Source organism: Periplaneta americana, chromosome 1 (genome assembly GCF_040183065.1).
Source record: "Periplaneta americana isolate PAMFEO1 chromosome 1, P.americana_PAMFEO1_priV1, whole genome shotgun sequence".
Lineage (NCBI taxonomy): Eukaryota > Metazoa > Arthropoda > Insecta > Blattodea > Blattidae > Periplaneta > Periplaneta americana.
In genome coordinates this window covers 103,860,393-103,888,039 of record NC_091117.1, presented here as the reverse complement: position 1 = coordinate 103,888,039, position 27,647 = coordinate 103,860,393, and the positions used below count along the sequence as shown (strand labels likewise).

General features: G+C 36.3%; 1 protein-coding gene across 3 annotated transcripts in view; it reads left to right on the top strand.

Annotated features, from left to right (window-relative positions):
• LOC138699198 (transcription factor 15-like) overlaps positions 1–27,647 on the top strand; it is a 109,747-nt gene that overhangs the window by 55,710 nt on the left and 26,390 nt on the right. For all 3 annotated transcript variants that reach the window (XM_069825200.1, XM_069825199.1, XM_069825201.1), the window contains one exon: positions 12,992–13,122. In XM_069825200.1, the coding sequence (XP_069681301.1) occupies positions 12,992–13,122 (131 nt within the window). The remainder of the gene's footprint in view (positions 1–12,991; positions 13,123–27,647) is intronic.

Genomic DNA, 27,647 nt, shown 5'->3' with positions numbered 1-27,647 from the left:
TTTCTTCTTTTGATGTGGATTGCTTTTTATCTCTTTCTCTCTCACTCTCTCTCCTAGTTTTTCTAGTTATAGAAGACGAAGTAGCTGTATCACAAGAAGTAAAAGGATTTTATAATTTAATAGAAGTTGAAATAGCACTTAGGGAAATGAAGAACGGGAAAGCAACAGGAGTTGATGGAATCCCCGTTGGATTAGTGAAATGCTTGGGTGAAGACAAGAAGGAAATTCTACCATTATGCAACGAAATATATGAGAAAGGCAAATGGTCTGAAGATTTTACGGAGACAGTGTTGTTGCCAATACCGAAGAAAAGTAATGCCAAGAAATGTAACGAGTTCAGGATTATCAGCCTGACATCGCACTCGGCGAAGATTCTCCTGCGAATACTGAATCGACGTTTATATTCTAAGATAAAAGGACAATTGAAAGATGAGCAGTTTGGCTTAGGAAGGGAAAAGGTACGAGAGATGCAATTTGACTGCTTGGATCAATCGGCGAAAGATACTAGAGGAGAATAAAGAAGTGTATTTAATATTTGTGGACCTAGTAAAGGTGTTTGACAGAGTCGATTGGAACAAATTTATGAGGATCCTGAAGAAAATATGTAGGTGTGGATTGGAAAAAGAGGAGGCTGTTCAGTAATCTTTATATGAAATATCGAGTCAAAGTCACGACAGGACAAGAAATGTCTGAGGGAAATGAAATAGGGAGAGGAGTACGAAAAGAATACCCTTTACTGCCTGTCCTGTTCAACATTACTTGGAGGATTTAGTGAAGAACTGTTTTCAGAACATAGGAGGGGTGATAGTAAGAGGAAGTAGAATAAAGTGCATAGGATTTGCTGATGATATGGCGTTGTTGGCAGAAGAGGAGACTATACGAAGGGATATGCAATTGGAGCTACATGACAGCTGTGAGCAGTATGGGATGAAGATATCTACGTGTTGATTATTTCGTAGTGAGAATATGCACAACCCTTCAAGAACGTGATGTCATGCGAAACTCCATACGTAATTAACTTGAATTCATTGTTTTGGTACAAGTAATCTTAAATAACCCAGAGATACAACACCTCATTTTCAAAATTATATGCATACATGTAACATAGAGGTCACTCATATGTAAAATGGGGCATTCAATTGAGCTTCGTCTACATCGGCGTTCCAATACGGCATCTTGTTTCATATTATTGCTGGTCTGGCATTCCATCACAACTGGAAACTGAGGAAACTACTTCTCGCCGGTACCAAACCAAAGCCGGATTCAAACAGCTGTGTGTTTTTTGTTACGATGACGTTATTCTGCTTGATGACAAAACCACGGGCAGGCTGTGAATCAGCCGACTCATGGGAACAAGTGAAGTTCTCTGCTCTACTAAGGCATCGTTTCCATTTAATTCTTACTTCATTCTACTCTAATGTATTTCATGCTCTACTACAGTATATTATACTCTTTTTTTCTATCTCACATTTCATGTTTATCAGTTTCTAGGACTATTGCACTTGTAATATATAGAGTGAACTGTAGGTACTGTAATTAATTTCAGGGGGTTATTCCTTGAGATATTTTCATACAATTTTGTTCGTTTTTGCTTCCTGCCCGAGATAAAAATTGTTTTATATGAAATATTTAATAGCGTGTTTTGGGAAAGCTATTGATTTAATTCCCAATATGCTTAGTGAATTTGAGAGAGCAGTGTTTATGATACTAAATGATTGAAATAATTTTAGTTTTGTCCTTTAGATGTGCAGAAATTTGATTTGAATAAACGTAACTTTTCGTTCTGAAAAGGAATTTTACAATGTTACAATGTTACATTTGTTTGGACCAAATTTCTGCACATTTAAAAGACAAAACTAAAATTCTTTCAATCATTAATTATTATCATAGGACCCTGCTCTCTTAAACTGACTGAACATATTGGGAATTAAATCAATGGCTTTCCCGAAACACGCTATAAAATATTGCACATAAAACAATTTTTATCTCGAATAGGAAGCAAAAACGAGCAGGATTGTATTAAACCTTTTTGTTTGAAGTACCTCAAAGAATAACTGCTTGAAATTAAAGGGTGTTGATAGGTAAAAAAACCATAGCATGCCTTTTCTTTAAGTGAAGGGAAAGAAAGGTAAAGGAACCAAAGTGAAGAGAAATCGTTAATTTATGACACTTTAAAGAACTAGCCCAGCCATGTCAACGAGTGGCAAGATGAAGTCCCACACCACTTCCCCGACGAGGATGCTCATGGAATGGAATGGAATTTTCGGGAGGGGGCACTATGACCAGCACTGTGACCTTCCACGATCTATTGCGCTAACCCTCAACCTAAGCTCATTCCCAAACTCACTCTTTAAGATTTGCTGGTTTCGAGCAGGCAAACACACTCGTCCCTAGGCCAGCCTCGTCCTTGCGTCACCAGCCGGGGAATGCTATGGAATGATGACGAAATGGAGAAATTGTGATGGAATGATGTAGGTGCCTAATATGGGAAACCCGAGAAAAACCCCATCTGCGACTTTGTGTCACTGTGGATTTTTCAATGAACAATCCCGAGTCTCATCGGGACACGAACCCGGACCGTGTGCGTGACAGGCTGAAGGTCTGACCACTCAGCCACCGCAGATGCTTATACTCCGTCCAGCAAGTACACAAGAAACCCACCTTGTCACATAGTTATTTCCAGTGGCGGCTCGTGAACTTGTGGATTGGGAAAGCTGCAGTAGATTTTGGTACATACAAATTTCACTTCTTGATACCATTACTAATAAGTATAGGACAAAAATAAATGCACTACATATCGAAAAACCAAAACTTTCTGACTTAGTTGGGAGGCGTCTGTGGCATCATTTGCTAATCGCTAAAAAAAAAACTAATACCATAGATTTCAGTCTGAATTTCTGATCGACAGACACTCAACTTGCAATCTACCAGTTCATTCTGAATTGTATTAGAATTGCCTTTAAACATTGGCATGTTCCAAATGATTTTTGAGAGGCTCGTTTAGATTAATCACGGACTGTATCAACCCACGAAATACACCAGAGTTCTTCGAATTATTTTTTCATCATGTTCCCTAAGGGGAAGTTCATATTGGCCACAAAATTTGTTACAACTAATATTTTTAAAAATAATTTCACGATTTTTTCTCACTTCTTGATTATGTTTGAGAATGTTTGTTCTGTTCGTTTCACTTAATTGCTCAGCAATATTAGTTTTGCCTGACATAGCCAATGAAACAGCATTTTTCAGGTGAGATTGCGAAGATTCGTGCTTTTTTATTTTTAGGGGCAAATGTCCTAAATCTGTCACACCACTCCTAGTCTATGCAGTATCACCACCGAAGAGGAGGCAACCACAAATGCTTAGCGTAAATTTCATTGTTATACTTCCTTACATAATATATGCACTATTTCGGCTGGATGAAGCTTGAGTAAGATTTAAGTCGGGTAACGAACGACCCTTTAATTTCACTTCATTACATCAATTTTCTCCGCAAGGGAAAGTTGAGAAAAATAAAATTAATATCCTGTAATTCACACACACTCATGCTTGCACATTTGCACTGGTTAAATTACGGTACTAAAACGTCACACCAAAGCAACACTCATATATACTGATGGTCAACAATATTCTAAAACTGGAAAAGAAGTCTCTTTCGTATTTTACGTGCTATATTAAAAGGATTATACCCGTGCAATCATTTTGAGTTAAAGCAAATATTAGGTTCTGCTGGAGGCTGGATATATACGTAATAATAAGGAAAAAGAGAATATTAATTTCGTTATATTAACTCGATAAGATTCTACAACAATAAGTATGTGAAGAGAAAATAAAAATTTTTTCATTAAGTTTCAAGGGAATAAAGAATCCATTTGACGTAGCATTACAATAGCGGTGTGGTAGGGGAGGAAAGATCTTCCCTTGTCGCCTGGCTCTGTAAGTCACTGCAGCGAAATATGGGTTTTAAACAGTGGCAGTTTCTCTCTGCTTCCCTTCACCTCTCTACCCCCTGACCTTGCAGTAGAGTCGACGCGCAAAAAGATTATGCATAAGATAATAGTACATATTCCAGGCCAGATGAAATATAAAGCAATTTACCAATAAAAGCTGTAACAACTCTTCTACAAATTAAAATAAATATTTTTATTTTCCTGTCAAAGTAGGGAGTGCTGGAGCTCCGCAGCTCTTATGGACGAGCCGCCCCTGGTTATTTCGCATTGTGACGGATTTATGTAGGTAATGGCTAGCTACTACAGCAAAAAGACGTTTCCCTCAACAATGTGAGAAAAATATGCTTTCATTTTACCTAATGAAAAAGCACGCTGATTAACAGGCTTAGGATTCGAGACAACTTAAGAATGATGTGAAGCTACAGTGCAATGGAGTACAGATGGAGTGAGATGACGCGTCGAGTTTTGTTTACCTGTGCGGTAATGTACAATCCGGTTCGTGATCAGGTCTCTCCCTACGAAACGAACTCAGGAATCACAGTGCATTTTCAATTCGTAGTGAACAGTTTTTTCGAACTACTTTAGTTGCAAGTGTGTACATGGTTGTTCATTGTAACACTAACGCCCTCATCGTCGCCGAGGGACATGATCCTTATCATGGTCATTCTCGTGGAGCATGTCGTGATCCATGTTTTTTTTTAGTTAGTTATTTAACGACGCTTTATAAACTACGCGGTTATTTAGTGTCGATGAGATTGGTGATAGCGAGATGGTATTTGGCGAGATGAGGCCGAGGATTCGCCGTAGATTACCTGGCATTCACCTTACGGTTCGGGAAAGCCTCGGAAAATTCCAATCAGGTAATCAGCCCAAGCGGGGATCGAACCCGCGCCCGAGCACAACTTCAGACCCCAAGGCAAGCGCCTTAACCGACTGAACCACGCGGTGGCTGGTCAATGTTGGTATCTTTATTGTGGTCCCTATCTCTGTTATTGTCGTGGTCCTATAGTGGTCCTTGTCAATCTCATAGTACTTATCACAATTCCGTTCCTTGTTTTCCGTATCTTGGCCCAATGTCGTGGTCCCTTTCATGAACATTTTCGTAGTGCTCGTAGTGGTCGATGTCATGATCCTCATCGTGGTCCTTATCGTTGTCCTTGTTTTTGTCAATGTTGTGGTCCTTGTCATTCTCATAGTTCTTATCGCAATAGTGGTCCTTGTGATCTCTATCATAGTCCTCCTTGTGATCATTGTCGTGGTCCTTATAGTGATCCCTATCAAAGTGCTTTTCGTGGTCCATATCGTCATCCTTATCGTGGTCCTTGTCTTTGCTTTGTCCTTGTCGTGGTCCTTGTTATCTTTGAAGTAGTCCTTATCGCGATCATTTCGTGAGTCTTTCGTGGTCCTTTCATGGTTCTTTCTTGGTTTTTTATCATAGTCCTTTCGTGGTCCTTGACGTGATTCTTATCGTGGTACTTATCATTTCCATGTCGTAGTCCTATTCGTGATCGTTGTCGTGGTACTTATCATGGTCCATGTTGTGATCCTTATCGTGGTTATCGTCTTTATCGCAACCGTTATAGCAGTTGTAATTTTCTCCATTGTCCTTATCATAATGCTTGTTGCTATTGTAATGTTTTCTTTATCATTCCACTTGTTGTCCTTGTAATGGTCTTTATAGTGGCATTTCTTGTTTTTGTCATGATCCTTATCGTAGTCCATGTCGTGGTTCCTACCGTTATTCTTGTTTTGTTTGTCGTCGTCCATGTCAAGATTCTTATTGTGAACTCTGTTGTGGTGTTAATCGTGATCCATATCTGTGATCCTCATCGTGGCCTGTGCTGGAATTCTTATCATGATCCTTATCATGGTGCTTGTCGCGGTTCACGCCGTGATCCTTATCCTGGTCCTTGTTGTGATCCTTATCGTCGACCTTGTCATGAACCTTATCGTGATCCTTGATGTGATTCTTATCGTTGTCCATATTGAGGTCTTTATTGTGATTCTTATTTTGAAGCTTGTCGTGTTTCATGTCGTGATCCTTACCGTGGTCTTTGTCGTAGTCCTTATCGTGCTTCTTGTCGTGGTCCATATTGTGATCCTTATTGTTTTTCTTACCGTGGTTCATATCGTGATCCTTATTGTGGTCGTTGTCGTTCATATCTTTGTCCTTTTCGTGGTCTTTATGAAGGTTGTCGATATCTTTGTTGTGGTTCTTATCGTTGTCCTTATTGTCTTTCTAATAGTCTTTTCGTGGTTCTGGTCCTTGTCTAATCCTTATCATGGTCCTTGTGGTGATATTTATCGTAATCGTTGTCGTGGTGTTTGTCGTGTTTCTTGTCGTAGTATATTATCGTGGTCTTCATCTTTATCCTTATCATGGTCTTTGTTTTTTCTAATAGTCCTTTTCGTGGTTCTGGTCCTTGTAATCCTTATCGTGGTCCATGTCGTGGTATTTATCATAATCCTTCTCGTGGTGTTTGTCGTGTTTCTTGTATGTCATCGTGGTCCTGATCTTTGTCCTTGTCGTGGTCCTTGTTGTCTTTGTCGTTGTTCATACAATGTTTCTTGCTGTCTTTGCCGTGGGTCTACATTTGTCATTTCAAAATTAATATTGTTCTTCCACTTCGGCGAGTGACTTTCGTGTTACACGGTATATTTCAAACTTTCATAAAAGATGAACGATCAAGGACTTAAAAAGAGACCTACATCAGAAATAGACAGACAAATGATAACATTTTGCACGGATGTATACTTTAGAGTAGGATGAAAATAAGCCTACGTATGTGCGACAGATGTCTTCCTGGCCACGTCGATATCGCGTGAACAGCGCTGTAGAACTTAAACTTTTGACGATCAAGAGTCGTCTCATTCTTTTTTTGGGAACTGTATGTATGTATGTAGGTTAGAGCAGCATAAATCGCACCGCTTCCTAAATCGCACCACTGCTAGTTTAAAACAAATTACTATAGTAGTGTGGCATTATTGTTACAATCTACCATATGAACTTCCACCATGTCACTTGATTTCTACCACTTCTTTGTGTCAGCAGCTTGGTGATAGTGTATCTAATATAATCGCTCAGGTGGATGTATATTTAACTAACATTTTGTAACTAAATAACGGATTTGTATGCAAAGGAATCCATAATCTTAAGGCGTTATTCGTTTAAACAGGTATTAAAGAACATTTAACTTTGTAGGATTTTCGAACATGTGGTGATTATAGGCTAGAATGAAGAAAATAATAACTTATGGCGCAGTTTCTCAATTCGCACCACTTTGTAGGTGCCTAATTCGCACCGGTGGGATATGAGCAACTGTAGCAATTCTAACCGTACAAAAGAAGGCCCCAAAAATTTTTAATGAACTAGGAATGCATCAGGTGGGTGCAATATCAAGTAGTGAAAAGGGCGTGTGTGTTGTACAAGCGCACCAGGTATTTTGTGCCACCTGTGATAATTTTTAAACGTCAAACAGTGCATCCTTCATTCTCAGCTGGTGCTCCTCCAGGATCGTTATTTGTTTGCTCTGAGTCAGGTTACATCAACAGTGAACTATTTGTCGAATAGCTCAAACATTTTATTTGCCACTCAAACCTGCCATAGAAAAAAGTGCCTATGCGACCCATTCCAAAAATTTAGAAGCTAGATTATCTCGGGAAAATGGTATGCTCCTGTTTCAGCTTCCTCGTCATAATACTCAAGAAGCCCAGCCTTTAGATGTTTCAATCTTCAAATCATTTCAGACAGCTATATCATGAAGCAGTTCTTAGGTAGCTTCGAGATAATCGTGGAGAAAAGGTGACGCAATTTACAGTCTGAACTGCCTGGTGAAGCACATGGCAAATGTATAACAATAAAAAACGCATTCAGAAAGTTTAAATGTTAAGTAATTTACGCTCTATTTTTTCAATTTCATTTGAAGATGCGTTACTCTCTTTCATTAATTTCAATAAACTTGTAATTTGCATTTATTACATTACTCATTCAAATACTCTTCAATATGTTCAATATTAAAAGCTTTCCTTCATCCTGTTTCCTGCAGATAAAGAGGTGCACTTTAAGAAACCGCAGGTGCTATTTAGGAAACAAGTTGCCTAAATGGCACCATTGACATGTGTTTCGAAAATGTCATTTTAATTAAAAAATATTAAATCAAATTCAAGGATTCTTTTTTACATCAAAGATAAATGTTCTGGGAATCTATCTCTGTAAAGGAATGGAGAAAATAAAAACTGTATTGTTCAATAAAAATTATAAATGCTGAAGTGGTGCGACATAGGCAACCTTACCCTATGTATGATTACCAAGACATTACTTCAGTATTGCAATTGGAAAAAATATTGGTTTCCCAAACTTCAATATTGCATTTTTAACGTATTGCAATAATGAAATTTTAACGATTAAAGAAGTTCAAAAAGACGTAATTTTAGAAATAAATAAGTCTACAAATGTAGTGGAACCATAAATTAGACATAAGTTGATTAAGCAAGTCAGTGAAATTTCCATTTATATTAAAATTTACAGTTGAAAGTGTTTACAAATGTAATGTATATTTTAAATTACCATCATAATCACAAATATAAAATTTCATGTGATTCAAGTTAACTTGAAGTTAAGAAATTGGAACTGTAGACCAATGTTTTAATTTTCAACCTACATTCTTAGTCTCTGAGTTTCGTTTTGTTTTCAGTTTTCAATCACTGAAGTTGTGAAACATTAAAACGTTAGTTACATGTTGATGTAGTACAGCAGTGGCGCCAACTTTTGAAAAACATTGGGTGGGCTCAAAAACACTTTACTTCAAAACAAGTTCACATTTAAAAATCCCGTAAATCTTTCTTTCCATGTAATGATATACATTTTCATAATATTGATGTGACTACGGATAGTATGTGGAAAGAAGAATGATAAAAATGACAAAATGGAGATCTGAGAACAAAGCGTACTTAGGGTTGCCAACTCTCCCGTATTTCCCGGGATCTCCCGTATTTGCCCCTAATTTTTAACAGTCTCCCAGATCCCGTATTATTCTTCTCTTTGAACATTTTTCTGCCTTATTTTTGCGTAATGTATTTTTTTTTATTCTAATCATTTGATTTTGCCGTGAATGATGATTTATATGATGAATTTTGTTGTTCAAGAGATGCATTAAAATGTACAGCGTTTATAGAAAGTAATGCTTGCCAGAAATGGGTTTTAGTGCTTACACGTTTAAAATCAAACAATGTTAATGTTATAAATCTTGAAAAACTGACTAGTTTTGTTGTAGCTGCAGTGTAATCCTCCGTACAAGAGAGAGAGAAAAAAATGCTCATACAAAGAGGGTGTTTCATTTCATGAACAATAATTGTACAGATGTTCGAAACATGTGCACGACACATTTAATCAAATCAGAACTGAAAACTGCAGTCGACTTCAACTATTACGCGAGACAAAATCTGTCTCAAAATAGTTTTAATTTAAGCCTAATTGCCGAAGTGTAGGATAAAGTTGTTTTTTAGTAACTGAACTGAATAATTCGTCTATTTTCTATGTGAAATTTTGTCGATTCCTTAGTCTCCCATATTTTCTTCAAAAAAAGTTGGCAACTCTAAATGTACTGTATGTGGTTACTATAGTAAGTTCCATTTAGGCTACTTGTGGGTAATATTTTAAAAATATTTTCTGTGAATATCAATTTCGACCAACAAGTAAAAATTTCTTTCTCACAATAGTAACTATAAACAAAAAATCTCCGCAATATTTTGTGCGTAGCTGTTCTGCATAATTACTCAGTTATAGTAATTAAATAGAACGTTATAATCATGTTAACATTTTTTTAACTTGACTTCTTTCGAAAATAAAAATAAATAATAGTACGTGGTCTCACCATTATGTAGCACAGCGTGTCGCAAATGTTTCTCCTGACTACACATCGCCTACAAATTTGTCACATACTTACATCTTCAAAGTCCAACTTTTCAACACTATTCTTACCTATAGTCGCGACGCTGTTATTCCCGGCGTGACTCCCTCTCTTTGCTTACGTCTTAGGAAGTCACGGATCTATAAAGTCTAGGTAGGTAGTATCGTTCGCCATTTTTGTTCTTTCGTTGCCGAGCTACCAGACGAGGGATCTATTTGCCACACCGTTAAACATTATCATGTCGTAGCTCCTATTATAATAAATCAAACGCACTGTAATTCAGCAAATAATTGAGCGGCAAATAGCATCCTCATGTGCTTTCTGCGAACGCCAACGAAAGAGCCAAAATGGCGGGCGATTATATTAAGTATTTATCCAGCCTTAGGAAATTCATGACGTCTTCATCAGCGAATCAGAACACGCACACGTTTAAATGTAGCGTGATTGGCTGCCGGAAATTAGGGCGACGGGACTTTAGTACCCTATTAGTGGTAAGAGAGACGAATGAAGTCCACACCAATAATGCATCCTTACTCGTTTTAAAAGATCTGTTATATATTGATTTCAATAACCAATCCATCACGTATCTGACGTATTACAACAGATAATAATAATAATAATAATAATAATAATAATAATAATAATAATAATAATAATAGTAAATTTTTGGTGGGCTTGGGCACCATTGGCCCATATAAGTTGGTGCGTAGTACAGAATGAATTTACTGTTTAATGTGAAAACTCAACAGCTTTAACGCACCTTGTGTTGCACGTGCACTGTACATTATTGGTGACCAACCGCATTACAGTAAAATAAACTAGTAGCTACTCACTTGAAGGGTCAGCATTCAATCTGCAGCAAATTCTGTGGGGATTGTGTTGAACATAATACTGTATGTGTGGCTTAGGATTTCTATGAACAATTTAGTTCCACAATAATTTTTTCTTCATCTCCTTTTCGTTGTTTTTCCCGATCTTCCTCTCCTTAAATTAGAACTATCGTAATAGATTTAACACTTGTCTGGCTTATTAAATTAGTCCCATCCACTAGTGTTAACCGGTAGCCAAAAACAAATATAAATTGTACTGCACTTGATATTGTTTTAGGTTTTCTCGACTTGGCTTTCGACAGTATTCAGACACTTACCATTTCGGACGATTCAGAATTAGGTACTATCGAAAGGGCCATGTCCCCTAGAAACTGAAGACTGCTTAATCTCCCACGTCATCTGACTATCCAAACAATTAGATATTAGCTAGCGCGAAGCGAAAGACTTAGCACAGTGTACAACCCTTCAAGTTATGAAAGCGTAATTTTAAGAGGGGAAAATATACAGTAATTAATTCTTAAACGATTTATAAATTATGTCTCAGCACTTGATTGGAAGACCGAAATTTTTGTGTGAATATGTAAATTATACAGAGTGTTAAAAAGTATGGAATATTACTCATAACTTCTTAAATTTTAATTTCATACAAAAGGTTTTATACTAAAAGCTATTGGAGATAAACCATACAATATGATACCAGTGTTCGGAAAAAGTTAGCTATTCAGACATACAGGGTGTGACAGTAAACTTTATTTTTAATGACTCCCCACATTAAGATTGATATATTCCGAATCTCTATTAAATTTTACATCTGAATGTGTAGAAATTTTACCCATTCACGCATTTCATGTATTTTAACTATTTATTAAACTTGTTTCGTGGATTTCCAACTTGAGACAAATAAGTATGCCTATGTAAAATCATGTTGAGAAGATCATAAACTAAACAAAACAATATCACTGACCAAACTTTACAACAGATACTCAAAATGAGAACCATTCGCAGCCAAACAATGTCTCAATGCTTCTGAAGAAACTGTAATATCATTCATATTATTTAGTCTTGAGCTCAGAAAAAAGATAGAAATATATTTATTTCTGTGGGGGTTTATATGCAGTAGAAGTATGGAAATATGAATGCGTTTATTAGCTTACAGTGCAATATATGCACTAAAAGTTTTAGTCCGAGATTTATCCTGGGTCGCCATAAACTTTGAGGTAAACACAATAATATACTCATATTACATACTAAATAGCAATAACTTGGTCATACTTTCAATGTATGAAATGCCGAGAATAAGGCTTTAGATATTATGCAATTTTAATAAAATCCACCTAAAAGAGCGCGGAATTAGAATTTGTATTGTTGTGCACCTTGCCCATGAAATAAAGATTGAACTGGAACCTAGTATTTCTCAAATAACGTGAAAAATCTGGCAAAATAGTAATAGAAGCAAAAAATAACGAATATTACTATTATTCTGTGTGTTAAAGATACATGAGAAGTATAATTCATTTCGATAAAAGAAACTCGTTTTCACCAAAAATGTTCAATAGAACCTTGCCTCTCTCAGACCACGATTTTATAAACACTGAAAACAACGCGAAGATTTCTGTAAGAAGCAACCGTCCTTTCTCCTTTAACAGACGAAAATTGAGTCTTCAGTCTTCCGCGAAGCAAAAACGCTTCTTTGTTTAACTCGTCGTAACTCGGAAACTAGTAAACATTTTGAGTAGCAGCCACTTTTAAAAGTAATTTCCATTTTTTCTAAACATTTCGCTCGCTTTGACACCTCATCTAAAGTGAAAAATAAAAAATTTATTGCTTACCGGTATCAACTTTTGTGGGTGTCAATGTCTATTTTGAACAGGTCACTTCGAAGTTAGTATTTTTTCTTACTTTCCAAAAAAGATATTGATTTCGATTTTTCCTATGCTTTCCTTAGATATTTATCTAATAATCCTAGAAATTACAGCGCGATTGACTGACTCTCATAGGAGCTACGACATGATAATGTTTAACGGTGCGGTAAATATCGTTCTCGTGTGGTTGCTGCGAACGGCAACGAAAGAATCAAAATGGCGGACGATTACACTCAGTAGTTATAGAGCCTTAGATAGTAGTTGTGTTGTAGTGGTGGTGGTTTTGATGTTATAGAATATGCTGACAATAAGAGGATGAACTAAGGAATGCAGTAAAGTGAACTGTTAAGAGTGTTTTGTTTGTTTATACAGTATTTGGTGTGTGAAGTTGCGTTACAATAAGCGCGACCTCTTCTTTATACTCATTTTGGTGCCCACAGTGTCAATTCCGCCTTCACGATGTTACGGACGCTAATCCCCACAGAGCCTGCAGATCGCAAGTTGTCCAAGATAGAGACCCTGAGACTTGCATCCAGCTATATCTCCCACCTGGGCACCCAACTGCTTGCAGGTATGTATAGTTCGTTCAATGTACTATGTATAGGCTGCAATGCATTTTCTGCTATTTTATATGAGGTTTCGTGTGGAAGTTTACCTTTCAAAGTGGTCCAGCTTTTCTTGTGTATGTCTTGCGTATATTTATTTATATAAAATGTGCGTGTTCGCAATGTATGCTACTTAAGTTACATCTTAATGTATTTATTCAGTAATGTATTCGTTAGATAATATTCGTTATATACTATTGGTAATTGTAGCCTACTGTGTATGATAACACAGTGCGTGGCAAAAGTCTCTCCGCAGTAAACTCAGAGGCGCGTGGGAGAGCTTAAGTTGGCGCACTAAGATAAGGCGAAGAAGCAGCGGTGTGGGCCTTGACCTAGAGCAGCAATTTAATCTAGCTTAATGTAATTTAATTTAGTACGCGTATATACGTCGCTAAGTTTAGCGAAATTCATTGCCAATGTAACTGATTATAACTGTGAGTGCTAGCGCATCGCCCTCGCTACGGAGAGACTTACGCCACGCACTGTACAAAGTGTTAGAAGAACTAAACTGAGAGTAATAAAGGGTGGAAGTAAAATACCCCAGGAGATTTTCAGAGCGAATAGCTCATGTTGTATGCAACAAAAAAGTGCAATACTATATTGGTGGAAAGTTCATAGTTTTCTCAGAATTTTTTTTTTAACAAATGTTTAATACCCTATTATTCGGTAACTATTGCGAGTAGGATCGTGATTTTTGTCCATATCGATAGAAAATCTAATAAAGAATGTGGTGTATTTCATTAAATTGGGCGATTTTCATGTAAATTTAATTTAAAAGCCATCAATTTCAAGCCACTGAATGATGCGAGCAGATTGCAACGTCGCACAGTGGTTCCAAATACAAATCTAGCAGGACAAAATTAATAACTTTCCTAGTTTCTACCAGATTTTTATAAAATGTTGTATGCAAGTTACAATTGGCATTTTGCATTTGCATGTAAACTCTGATTACGATTGGATAAAATAAACCACCCTTTCACAGGAGTTGGATTTTAAAGAATTACAATAATTTTACAAAATTGATTTTCGCAGGGATTGGAACGAAATGACAAATGCATTATATACTTCTATTTAATTTTACTGTGTGAAAGGTGCTAAAAATACACAACAGTCGTACATATTGAATCAAATATCATTTAATTTTTTAATAAAATAGCCTACATATTAATGCAATTTTAACAAAACCACTAACTCTGATTAAATAAACCTACATTTGAAATATTTACAAATATTTTAGAGAATTGTAACTCTATTAATTTTCAAACATAATCATCATCATCATCATCATCACCATCATCACCATCGTGATCCTGGAGCAGTCTCAGTAGATCTACAACAGAAGATACACTTTTTCTACTCTTTTGCGGTTAGATACGAAGACTGCTTACCATCGGCCAGAGCAAATTCCATCAAATCCATCGTCGTATCGGCTCTACAAAACTTGCGGGCGTGATAAGCTTATTCCCTGAAATTCTTGTAATCTTTATATCGGAATTCTTGGGGTTCCTCGGACATCATCCCAACAGAAGTATGGCTTCCTTTATCAACTGCGCACTATGGATAAGTATTTTATGCACACTTTGCGGCATATAATATCACTTATATTTCTGATGTATAATTCTACAGTGTCCAAACAGTATTTTTTCAAACTCTCCAATATTAATGCTGTACCCACTGATGATTGTTTTAAGCAGTGGTCGGCAAAGAATACGTCATATAAAATGCAGCCCGCAATACACAGCAAAGGGGAATGTAGGAGAGGAGGATATCCATATTGCTTAACGTTGAATGAACAAGTGTTGGCTAAGGGGAGGGAAATCATGCCTTACCCCTCCGCCCTGGTTGTATATTAAGGGGTTGATTCGCGAGTTACGAAATGACGACCACTGGTTTCAAAGATGGTTCCAAATCACCGAATTAAGCCTTCATCTACGCCAGTAGTTTCTGATGCCAAACCTGAAGAACCTCCACGCGCTAATCCCGTCGTTAGCCGTACCAAATTCTGGTTTGGAAATGTCGACAAGAAGTCCCATTTCTTTACGTAAACGATCTTGTTTTCTTTTCTTTCATTCATTTTCGTGGCTCTTTCTGAGTAAAAACTTAACACTTGCTTTACCATTTCTGCTGCATCAGGCCTGCCTGTTGATCTCAAATCCATTTATGCGATAAAAGCAATCTCATCTACCAAGTGTGTTTCCACCAATGGCTTCAGCTTCCTTTTCTCAGCACATTCATGAAACGGCTTTTGTGGACGAACTTTGTTTTTTCGTTGCTAGACACAGTCTATTTTTTAAAAAAGTCATTTTAACACTTAACTATTCCTTGTATTTCCTTAAGAAAATTTTATAATACATAGAGGCAATTAGTCCATTGCTCTTTAAGTTTCATTCAGAATTCAGCAATTTTTTCTGCACTAATTTACGATCATGTCCCTCAGAATCTCCTAAACCATTTTAATTAATACATACTCAAACACACTCTTAAAATATTATTTTCTTTTCACGAAATGTCAACTAGTTTTCTTCTTAGAATTCCGTCCACCATCACTAAAATATAAATAAAAGGAGAAGGTGGTTGAAGTTGGTTATAAAACCTTTATAATTACATACCTAAATGACTAATGTAAATGCTGAACCTGCTTTGACAATGGTCTTTTGTGGCCTTTGCTTTTGCGGGCCTGCTACAGCAAATAAATTTTTAAAATATTCATGGAACACTTTTCTGTGTATTAATGAGTATTATAACTAAATAACACAATGTTAAAGTTCGAAAATGCACTAAAAATGTAGGGAAATAATTGTAGTTTTATTCATCGAAACTCGAAGGGGATTGGCAATATATTATATCTTCAGACATCGATGTTCCTAAGGTAACTTGCCGGGCGATGCTAACGAGAACAGTACCGTAAAGTGGGGTGACTTTGAACGCCGAGGTGACTTTGAACAGTAATTTAGCGCCTTTCTAAATTAAATGCTGTACCCAATTGCGAAGAAACTGAACTAATTTATTGACAATTTAAACAGTTTTTTCGCAATTGGGTACAGCAATTAATTTATAAATGCGCTAAATTACTGTTCAAAGTCACCTCAGCGTTCAAAGTCACCCCACTTTACGGTATGTCTGTGCTGAACACTTGACATCTACCTGCTCCTGCGCAGACCACAATTATTTTTATGGAAAACTGAATATGAATCGTAGATACACGACTATTTAGGATTATAGTATTTATATTGTTTTGAAGCTCAAACATTTATACCTTTTGTCCAGTCAGATTTGAGTTTGGAACTACTAGCGAGAGAGGGATGCTCCGTACAGAGACATCTGAGTTCATTGACCTCTTACATCTTTATTAGGAGAAGACAGACAACTGTATTAGCGGCGATGTTGCCAGACTGTTGAAACTTTCAACTTAATTTTCTAATTAACCGTGCATTTAATCACAAAACATAATATGGTTTTCTATTCATTTAAGTGTACCCTACCGTCCCTCTCACCCTGCAGGGTTTTTTCACTTCACTCTGTATAATCAGTGATTATCAGTCCTCCGTCTAGGGTCACCGAGTCACCAGATTGAAGTTTGGAACGCACGGAGTATAAATGACGTCATGACTTGTGGGGGGGGGTGCGGTGGCACTGTGAGAGTACAGTTGGTTTCGTAACAAAGTGTATATATATTTTTATTGGATTATTTTACGACGCTGTATCAACATCTAGGTTATTGCCCCGACCGGGATTCGAACCCAACCTGGTTTCGCGGCCAGACGCGCTGACCGTTACTCCACAGGTTTGGACAACACAACAAAGTATATTACCGTCTTTCTTATTGCTGCTTGACGTGAGTCCCTGCGATCATCATAAGTACTTTAGATTCTGTGGCTATATAAGTAGACTATATTTTATTTATTTATTTATTTATTTATTTATTTATTTATTTATTTATTTATTTATTTATTTATTTATTTATTTATTTATTTATTTATTTATTTATTTATTTATTTACTTTATAGTATTAATTTAGCTGTTTTTAAATTCATAGTACTGAGGAATATGTCGAAAATTAAATGCACCAAGCGTTTTTTTCTGAACGAACTTACAGAGAAGTTCGGAAAGGAATATTTTCTTACTAAAGGAAAAAACACTACATTTTACAAATTGTGCAAAAAAAAATATATAAGGGCAGATAGAAATCGGTTTCTTAAAAAAAGCCGTAACAGCAAAAAACACATCAAAAATATTAAACTACAGTCAAGACAGGAATTCAGCATCAAAATGAGACATAGAAAATCAAATTATTATTTTAGATTATTAAAACATGCAGAGGATAATTTAAATTGAAAGATGTAATGGTAGACAATTCTTTTGCATACTAGAAATGAACTGTATATATTATATATAAACATGAACACTTATTTTGTGCAATATTTGTGACTGTTACATGTTGAGGCAAAGAGTAACAGTAACTGCAAGCTCCATCCCCCATTCCTCATGATCTACACAACACAGTCGATTTTTTTTGTGGCCTCCTCATCACCCCTTAACTGCTCATCAAAGCTATTATTTAATTATTATCATTATCATTATTTTTTTCTTATTATTATAAGGTCAATGTCAACAATAAACAATACTTTTTTTTTCTCCCGTTCACAGGCCGTTTTTCCTCTAATGTCATTGATTTAAAATCCCCTGTTTTCTTTCCGTCTCCTTTTCTTTTCTTCTGTTTCCTAAATGTATAGGTATGTATCTAATCGGCGATGTGCACAACGGTGAGGAAGGGATCCCCACTCTGTCCCATACCTCCAGGCAAGCTGCCCCACAAGCAGTACCCTGCCGGTTATCACTTGTGAGTTTTTTTAGGGGGGGGGGACACTGTATTTATATATTATATTTTGTTATACAAAGTATGATGTTCTTCTGTCCATGGACTAAGCATTTTGTTCTTTCTTCTTCACAATTATTTTTGCAGAATTAACATCAGTTGTAGCCCTGATAATGTGGGCTGTTGTGTAGTTGTAACATGGTTCAGATATCCATACTGAGCCAAATAATGTAACTTCTATTACGGTGTGGAGGAATATCTAAGAAGAGTACCATTCGTTTTACATCATTCGGGTTGTCTATTTTCGTTGCATCTTGAATGGTACTGTATATCCATGTCCACAAATTTGGTACACAAATAGTCAGTTTATGGTGTAAGGTGTCTATGTTTCCATACCTTGTACACAGAGGAGAATGACTAACATTATGAGTAAATGTTTTGGCTTCAGTTGATATAATGTCATTTATGCATTTGTAAGCACTGCTTTTCCATTCCGTTGGTATCGTTGATATTTTAAAAGTTTTCCAAATTCTATGCCAATTGAAATTAGGAAATTTCATCACTATTGAAGCAGGATTATTTTGTAGTGTCGATAAATATAAGTAAATATCCTTGGTTGTGATGTGTTTTGCATTCTGTATCACGGAAGTTGGAAGGTTTTCAATTATTGTCCTAATTCGTCTGAATATAAAATGCTGTGATAAACTATCGGACATTGTGACTGATGTCCGGAATATACTTTTTATGAGCAGGGCCTGGCATTTTTTTAACACAGTATAGACCCAGTCTCTCTTCTTCTATTGGTTTCCATAATTGTGTTTTAGCTATTTTATACAAATGCCCGGACCACAAGTTGTAATTAATACTCAGTTCAATACGTTGAGATATCTCTACAGGCAAGGGCAACGCTTGACTGAGATATCATAACTTAGAAAGAACAAGTAAGTTGATGTGCCAGACTTTCTGAAATAAGTTTAAATTTCGATATTTATGTTGAGCTAGAGTATATCGTATGTACGTCAACAATGGTGTCCAATTTAGTTCCAGCATTTTTTTGCATATCTGCGTGGACAGGGGCGGATGCAAGGGGGGGGGGGGATTAAGGGGATATATCCCCTCCCGAAATTTTGAGAAAAATACGAAACAAGAAACCAAAATAATATTAATTTTAATTCGTGAATGTACATAGGAATTAGAGAGTTTTCCACGTAAATTCTCTTTGCTAAAATGTTAAATTCCAAGAACTGCAGGAAGACAAACACAGCGTTCTTACTTCAAGACAGAGAGTCATGAAGAGTATTTTAGGCTTGTAATTTTCCTTCTCTTCTTAGACTATTTCTTTAGTCAGCTCAAGGACAGGTTTTTAAATCATAAGGGAATCCTAAAGTCCATACAAACATTGCTGCCTAAAAACACAGTGCGAGCATCAGATGAAGATTTAGAAACTGCTGTTGAGGCTATAGTAAATCAGTGGCCCAATGATGTTGATGCATCACCAGAGTCTTTCTTCAATGAATTGAAGATGTGGAGAAGAAATTTCCTTGATCAGAAAAATCTTCACCTAATACCTACTGATTTTATATCATCTTTGAACAGGTGCAATGAAATTATTTTTCCCTGCACTCGCAAGATGCTGAAACTTTTCTGCACGTTGCCTGTAACTACAGCAACACCAGAACGGTCGTTCTCAACATTGCGGTATTTGAAGACTTACTTGAGGAGCACGATGGGAGCAGACAGATTAAATGGACTGGCCTTGATATATATATATATATATATATATATATATATATATATATATAAATGTAGAAGTAAAAGCTCATGAAGTACTGGATGAACTGTCTGAGAAGCCTCGTCGCCTTCTTCTGTAAATGGCATTGTTTTTGTATTGCAGTCATTTTAAATGTTAAAATTAAAAAATTATGGTTTATTTAACAACGCTCGCAATTGCCGAGGTTGTATCAGCGTCGCCGGTGTGCCGGAATTTTTTCCCTCAGGACTTCTTTTACATGCCAGTAAATCGACTGATATGAGGCCTGTCGCATTTAAACACACTTAAATGCCATGTAAAAAAACTGTACAAAATTGTAAAAATTGTAGAAAATTACTAAATTGTAAAACTATAAAAATTTGTAAAAATTGTAATTGTAATATTGTAAAATGTTGACATGTTCCACATCTTAAAGCTTCATTGCTCATGTAAGATCTATGGAATAAAATAAATGAATGAATGAATGAATGAATGAATGAATGAATGAATGAATGAATGAATGAATGAATGAATGAATGAATGAATGAATGAATGAATGAATGAATGAATGAATGAATGAATGAATGAATGAATCGAGCTGGGTTGGGGTAGAACCTGCAACTTGGAGCACAGAAGACTATACCGACTACGCTACTTAGGCCAACTTGTAAATGTTTGTGACTCGGAAACAAATTGTGAGTATATAAACTTATTTCTCATTACTCCATTTTTACTATCTCCACAAATCCCTCCCCGAAAAAAAATCCTGCGTCCGCCCCTGTGCATGGATAATCATCCCAAGTATCTTGACCCGATCGTTTATAGGTATCTCTGCGAAAGATCTGTCGACAGGCCAATTCCCCAGTGGTAATAATGTGGATTTTTGAAGGTTGATTTTAGCTGTCGATGCTAATTCGTAACTCCTAAGGATGCGTTGAAGGTCTGCCATTTGATTGGGGTGTCTTAATCGTATCACTATGTCATCAGCATATGCTATCGTTGAGAATAAATTGTCTTGCGGTATGTAACGAGTTAGATAAGCCTGTAGCATCCTAATTAACGGTTCTGAGCAAAGAGAGTACAGTAACATGGACAGTGGGCAACCTTGTCTTACAGCACTCTGAAGTTTAATTTGGTGCGTGAAGTACCCATTTATTTGTACTCTGGAATGTGCCTCCGTGTAAAGAAAATTGATGGCATTTATGATTAAGTAGGGTATTTTCATTCTACGCACGATCTGAAACATATATTGGTGATGCATATTATCAAAAGCTCCTTGGAAATCCAAAGATAATAGAGCTGCTTTCTCCTTGTTTCCACTTTCAAGCTGTATAATGGTGTCTCTTATTACTACAAGATTTTCTATAATCGACCTGCCAGGAACGCCACATTTCTGTTCATTTCCAAGGAGTGATGGTAGATACGGCAGGATTCTATTGGCTATTATTTTTGAAAATAATTTACAGTCAGCATTCAGAAGTGTAATAGGACGAAAATCCTTAATGATTGTTGGAGTCATCTTCTTGGGTATTAGGATGATAATTCCTTCGTTAAATCCCATGGGAGAATCAGTCGTACACAGCAATTCGTTCATCAGTCGATGCATTTCCTGTTTAATGAAGTCCCAATATTGTTTGTAGAAGCTGTAACCAATTCCATCCGGCCCAGGTGCAGAGTGTTTACTGGAAGTTTTTATAGCTTGTGAGATTTCATCAAGACTTATGGGGTTTGTTAGTAGATTTATTTCCTCCTCCGGGATGCAAGTTGTTATGTGTTCTAGTACTGTAACTTGTTCTTTTTCGTCAGACGGTTTATATCCAAATAACAGAGTGTAGTATAATTCTGCTTCATGTAGTATCTCTTTACATGATGTAATATGACGATTATCTATTGTTGTGAGACTGGAGATATATTTCTTTTGACCTCTGTTCTTTTCTGTCGCAATCTGGTATAAGGATGCTCTCTCCTCCTCCGTGGTTGTTTTAGTACGTGATCGAGTTTTGACTCCTTCCATAATGTGTTCTTGAAATTGCAAAACGCGATGTTTTATTTTCTTTATTTCATCTTCGACGTTCTGTCCAGCTCTTTGCTTCATAATTAGTTGCTGAAGTAAAGTGTTGTAGAAGTCGCTCATATTTCTTCTTTCCTGGGCCTTCTCCTTTCCAATTGATTTGAAAAAAAAAGAACTAATGGAGGGTTTATAAATTCTAAGCCATTTTTGTAATTCAGTCATATTTGCGTGCAATGCTCGTCTTTTTGCTGTTTCCCTTCTTTCGCGAAACTCATCTCGTATGTTGTCGTCATATAACCACGCAGCATTCATTTTCCAGTATCCGCGACCACATTTAGGAATAGTATTATTCACTTCCATTTTAACTATGAGGCAATGATGATCACTGAAGGCCACTGGGCTTACACGCGCATGAATCACTTTTTCTTTGTGTTGTTTAGAAACGAAAAATTTTATCTATCCGGGAAGCCGAGTTACCGCGGTAGAATGTAAATTCTACGTAGTTTCAATGGCAAACTTCCCACGAATCTAGCAACTGTAAGTCTTCACAAATTCTTTTCAAACCTGGGGACGGGTTATAGGCGCCTAATTGGTCTTTAGCATTAAGTACGTTGTTGAAGTCTCCTCCTAGGATGAGCATATTGTTATTTGTGTCGAAGATAGAAAGGAAGATCTTCAGAAATCACGCGTTCCCGTTCCGTTCTATTATTTGTTCCTGATGGTAAATAAACATTAACTATCAGTTCATTGGCTTCTGTTAAAATTGATAAACTTCTACCACTGGAATGCAGTTCAGATTGTTTGATGGGTAACCCGCTTCTATATATTATTGCTGTTCCTCTATTTGCTTCTCCCACATTACTTATAACATTGTAATTTGGTTGCAGGAAGTTGAAATTATCAATGTTGACATCAATATCATTATTGTATATAAATGAACGCAACAACTGTTGTTTAGGGAGGCTTCGTAAACAGTTTATGTTAAGAGTGGCATAGTTGCGAATTAGATGCATAATAAGAAGAAGAAAGATAGAATTCTTAAACGAATATGAAAACATATCGTATTTGTTGTTTCTTAAGAGAACACTAACCTGGTATAAACATTGTAATCCAGAATCTTAACCTGTGTGACGTTTTCAGCATCTCCCTGTTCCCTCAGCTTCGTTAGGTTTGGGATGTTTCCAGAGCTTTAGTTTCATCTGTATCCATTATTCGCCGGTCTTCTTGGAGAGCGGATTTTTCATCAGTGCTGTCCTTCTTGCTTCCGTCTTTAGTGCGTCCATATATCGCATATGGGTGCGGGCGTTGGGTGGCTTTCATTTTATTACTGGTATGAGTCGCGAACATATTTTTTTCTGTGGAGGTAACATTAGGCCCCGATTCACGTCCTCTGAGGCGTGGGTCTCGTGGAAATTCATGTTGTGTTTGTTTCATTTTCTTAACGGGAGTTTCTTCAGACTGTTCCACTTGTTTACTGCGATCTGCATTTGGTGACAGTTCTTCAGGAGAATGGGGCGGTTGCACTATTGTAGGGACTGAAGTTGTTTCCATGCAACCGTCAGTTGTTATACTTGTCTGGTGGTGGGCTCCTTCTCAATCTCTGTATCTTGTGTCTGGTTTAATTCGCCTAGTGTAAGATGAATAGTTGTAGGTGCCGCTGATTTTGCCATTTCGGTCTCCGAGGACGTGTCGGTCTCTTCTTCCACAATCTCTTCCTTGTTCGTATCCATATTCTCTTGTTTACTTTCTTTGCTTAGGGCTTCTTCTTCCTCAGTCACCCGTGTTGGCTCCAGTACATTAGATGACCCACCTCGTACTACATCACTTAGCAGGGGTTTCCTTCCTGTAATGTTAACAGGCAGATTAAACATTTTATTCGGAAATTGTGACCGTAGTCTATGTGATTCTTCCCCACATATATGACACAGCTGGGGTTGTCCTGGATAATGTAGTATGGCAGCATAGCCGGTAATGACCAATTTGATCGGTATATGTTTCTTGATTTCAATACGAATCGCTCGAACACCATTACGTACAGAGTATTTATATTGTGTACTCCAAACCTCTGAACGAACGTGTTTCACAGTTCCGTATGATGAGAGAGACTGGATCACTGTATTATCGTCTATTTCTGAGAGTAAGTTAAATAGTCGCACTGTAACCGTGTTGACATCCGCACGCTGTAGAGCCACTTTAACTATTGTTCCGTTGTCATATCTAAAGTTAACTGGGTCTGTATATTTATTCATCAATCGATCGTAATGAATCACTGATACCAATTTTATATATATTGACTTTTCCAGTGTATTCAGCTGAATCATTTCAATTTGGTCTGCTGTGATCTGTAATGTTTCATCAATCCAATTATGGATTTCTAAAGCCGTCGGTCTCTGCACTTCACTTGTAAACACTATTTTCACTGTATTTTTCCTTTGTATCGTAGCCATTGTTTTTGCACAATATACTTGAGAATACAAAAAAAAAATTAATAAATAAAAATAATAATAAGAATATAATATACAAGAAATAACAGAACTGTTGTATGTTTCTGGGTTATATTCTATGAATCTGAATATAACTATGTACTTAAACTCTCACAACATTACACTTCACTGAACGGCACCAGCGATGTGTTCACTACCAGCTCTATCGAGCAACTGACGTTCGTGCATTCATAACTTTATGAGTTTCGGTACCCTGAACCGAGGTCTGGTGATCATTCATATCTCGTGAAATGTTAGTAGTCTAATACTGCCCTAAGGTCACTTTAACAGCCTTCAATGAAGAAGAGGTTGCAAATTACTTAAGCTTAATATGAGGAAAGCAAAATTTTAGTAAGTGAAAATTGTAATAGTTTTAAGCAGGCCTATCTTAAAAGGCCGAGAAAATTTAGTGAAGTTTGTTTCTCGAGGTGGTAGTAACTACTCTTTGTTCGCCAGCTCTCCAGTCTAACGTTAACATATAACACAATTAAGTATCGTATTTAGATTGTACAGCCAAATTGTATAGCGAAATATTTTCTGCTTGGAACTACTAGTGAAATAACCTTATGGGGAAAGAACTTTCTTTGCCAGAACGTTGTTTTTCAATTTCCTGCATATTTTTTAACTTCTGATATTGTAAAGTAAAGATTATTATCTTCTTTTTTTCTCAACAGATGCTTGTAACAAAAGAACAATTAGGCCTAAATGCTTTTAGGTATTTTAGCAAAAATGAGGGAACAAAATACTGCTTTCTGAACTTTAATCAAGTTAGCGAGCCACCGGCGCTTGCCTGCCGATCCAGAGTTGCGCTCGGGCGCGGGTTCGATTCCCGCTTGGGCTGATTACCTGGTTGGATGTTTTTCGAGGTTTTCCCCAATCATAAGGCAAATTTCAGGTAATCTATGGCGAATCCTAGGCCTCATCTCACCAAATATAATCTCGCTATCATCAATTCCATCGAAGCTAAATAACCTCGTAATTGATACAGCGTCGTTAAATAACCAAGTAAAAAAATCAAGTTAGCGATAAATCTTGAAAGGCAATTACCAAAAAAAATTTGAGTGCTGCAAACAAAAACAGTCTCTATCTAGGGAAAATACTTGCATATTATGCCGACAACGCATCTCTGAATTTGATAAAGATCGAAGTTACAAGAAAAACAGCCTAACATGAAGAAAGCAAACTGTATAGTTCAAAGTTCTTTCTTACTTATGTCATTCTGCAATGATACTGTAGTTGCACCACAGTCTAATACATACAGTCACGAAGCTCAATACGTAGGGAATATGCATCCAATGACAAGTTGAACTTTAGTTTCTAGCCACTAGGGTCGCTACTATCGCACAGTCTATTGTTCCTAGTACTCTCAGTTGCTAACCACTTGGAGCGTTGTATCGCGAGAAATGCAAAAAATCACCTCAAGTTTCGTGACTGTATGTACTAGACCTTGGTTGTACTTTAATTGAACGATTTCTTTGAATTTATCAAAGTAGAATATACGCTTAATTTGAGGTATGTTGAAACTATTAGTACTACTTGCAGTTGAGGGTGTAATATAAACTGAGAACCAGTGAAATGTTATTTTATGAGACAAAAAAATCTCCATTAGAGAAATTTTTATTAAGGGAACACTATGCTGAAAAATTAAGAAAATCCACTTAAAATTTATTGTGACTCTATTTAGACTGAGCTCGTAAAGATAATTAGTTTATATTCGCATGAATATTTTTAAGATTTTGAGCCAATATGAACTAAAAATTTTGAAAACTTAGTCGCAAGAAGCCTTTTTAGTGACGTCAATATATATTTAAAAATATATCAGAACTATTAGCCCTAATTGCACCAAATCTTGTACAGATGATAGTAAGCCTATTGTAGGCATGTTCATGTAGTTTAAAATTAATAAATTTTGGATAAAAATTGTAGAAGTTTTAAAAATCACACGTGTCCTCTTAAATGTTTCTACGAAAAAAAGTGAAATTATTATACTGCTTGTTCATTCTCTGAACAGTCACTTGAAGCTCAAAATCTCTCTAATATAAAAAGATAGTTTTACAGTTAGTGGCGAGGTGTACATTTAACAGCTGCAAGCACCACTTACGCTTTCAAATAACAAGAAAATGTTTATTATTTCTTTTCAAATTGATTAAAAATCTCAGCATAGTATCTTTAATGAGTCGCATCTCTGACATACAATAGTTTGTTCTTGTAGTCAATCCTAGCCGTACACTTTGCAGTTGTAATGCACGGGCGCCTTCAATATTCTCTAGTTTCCTTGGCCATTTTCAAAGTTAGATTTCTTCATCATGTTTTTATCATTGTTCATCAAACGTCTTTCTCCTATAGAAACGTATAATTCACTCGTAAGATGTAGGCCTATGTATTATTATTTGATAGCCATTATAAGCGTGACAAATCTTTTTCTGGTTTAACATTAGTCGAACTATAAGTAACTCCTTAATGAATGTAATGAAGTGATAATTTATAACCACAGTATTTTTTGTAAAAATACTGGGGTCCTTGAAGACCACAAAATATGTGCTACTGCATCATGAAGAAAGAAAATGTTTGGAAATATAAAAATATCTTATTACTAGATATCGGATTTTCAGGCAAATTCTTCATCGAAATAACAGAACGACTTGAGAATGTGCAGGAATGTAGCCAACATGAAAATAATTGAATATCAGATACTCTGATGAAGTGTTATAATGTTTGTTTTTTACTTTTTGGAAAAGGTAGATTAAGTTAATTACCTTTATTAGTTTAATTAATGTTTGTATTTAAATTCGAAAATTCTGAGATAATTGTCTAAACTCTAAACAGTATTATACAGTGAGTGTAGATAGTAATGATACACTGAACAATATTACAGATAGACGTAATTAATATATGTAATTAGTTATTTACTATATTATACAATAACAAAAATATGCACCTATAAATTGTACTCTACAAAGTCAAATAAACGCAGTTTCCTCTGTTTTAACACAATAAATAACACGTAAAAATAATTTATACATTAATAACAAAAATCAACGAACAAAAAATATTGATACAGTTCCTTATTATGGCTATTTTTGTCTCTATTTTCGGAGTTCAATACTTTGCAGGAAGCCCTTTGGATTTCAAGATGGCTTCCAAACGGCGTGGCATCGACTCGACTAACTTTAAGTTACTGAAACAGGGATATTTCTCAATTCTTCTTCTAAACCGTATTTCAGGTTTTGCTTGCTGCAAATTTGCCTTGAACAAATTCTTATTTTCCGATGTTCCCATAAATACTCAATGGGGTTAATGTCCGGAGACTGTGCAAGCATTTCTTTATACTTTGGCCTGTTATGCAGAATCCATAAGCGCGTATTGAAAGCGGTGTGCTTGGAGTCATTATCTTGCTTAAATACAACATCTTGTCTAATCCCCATTTTCTC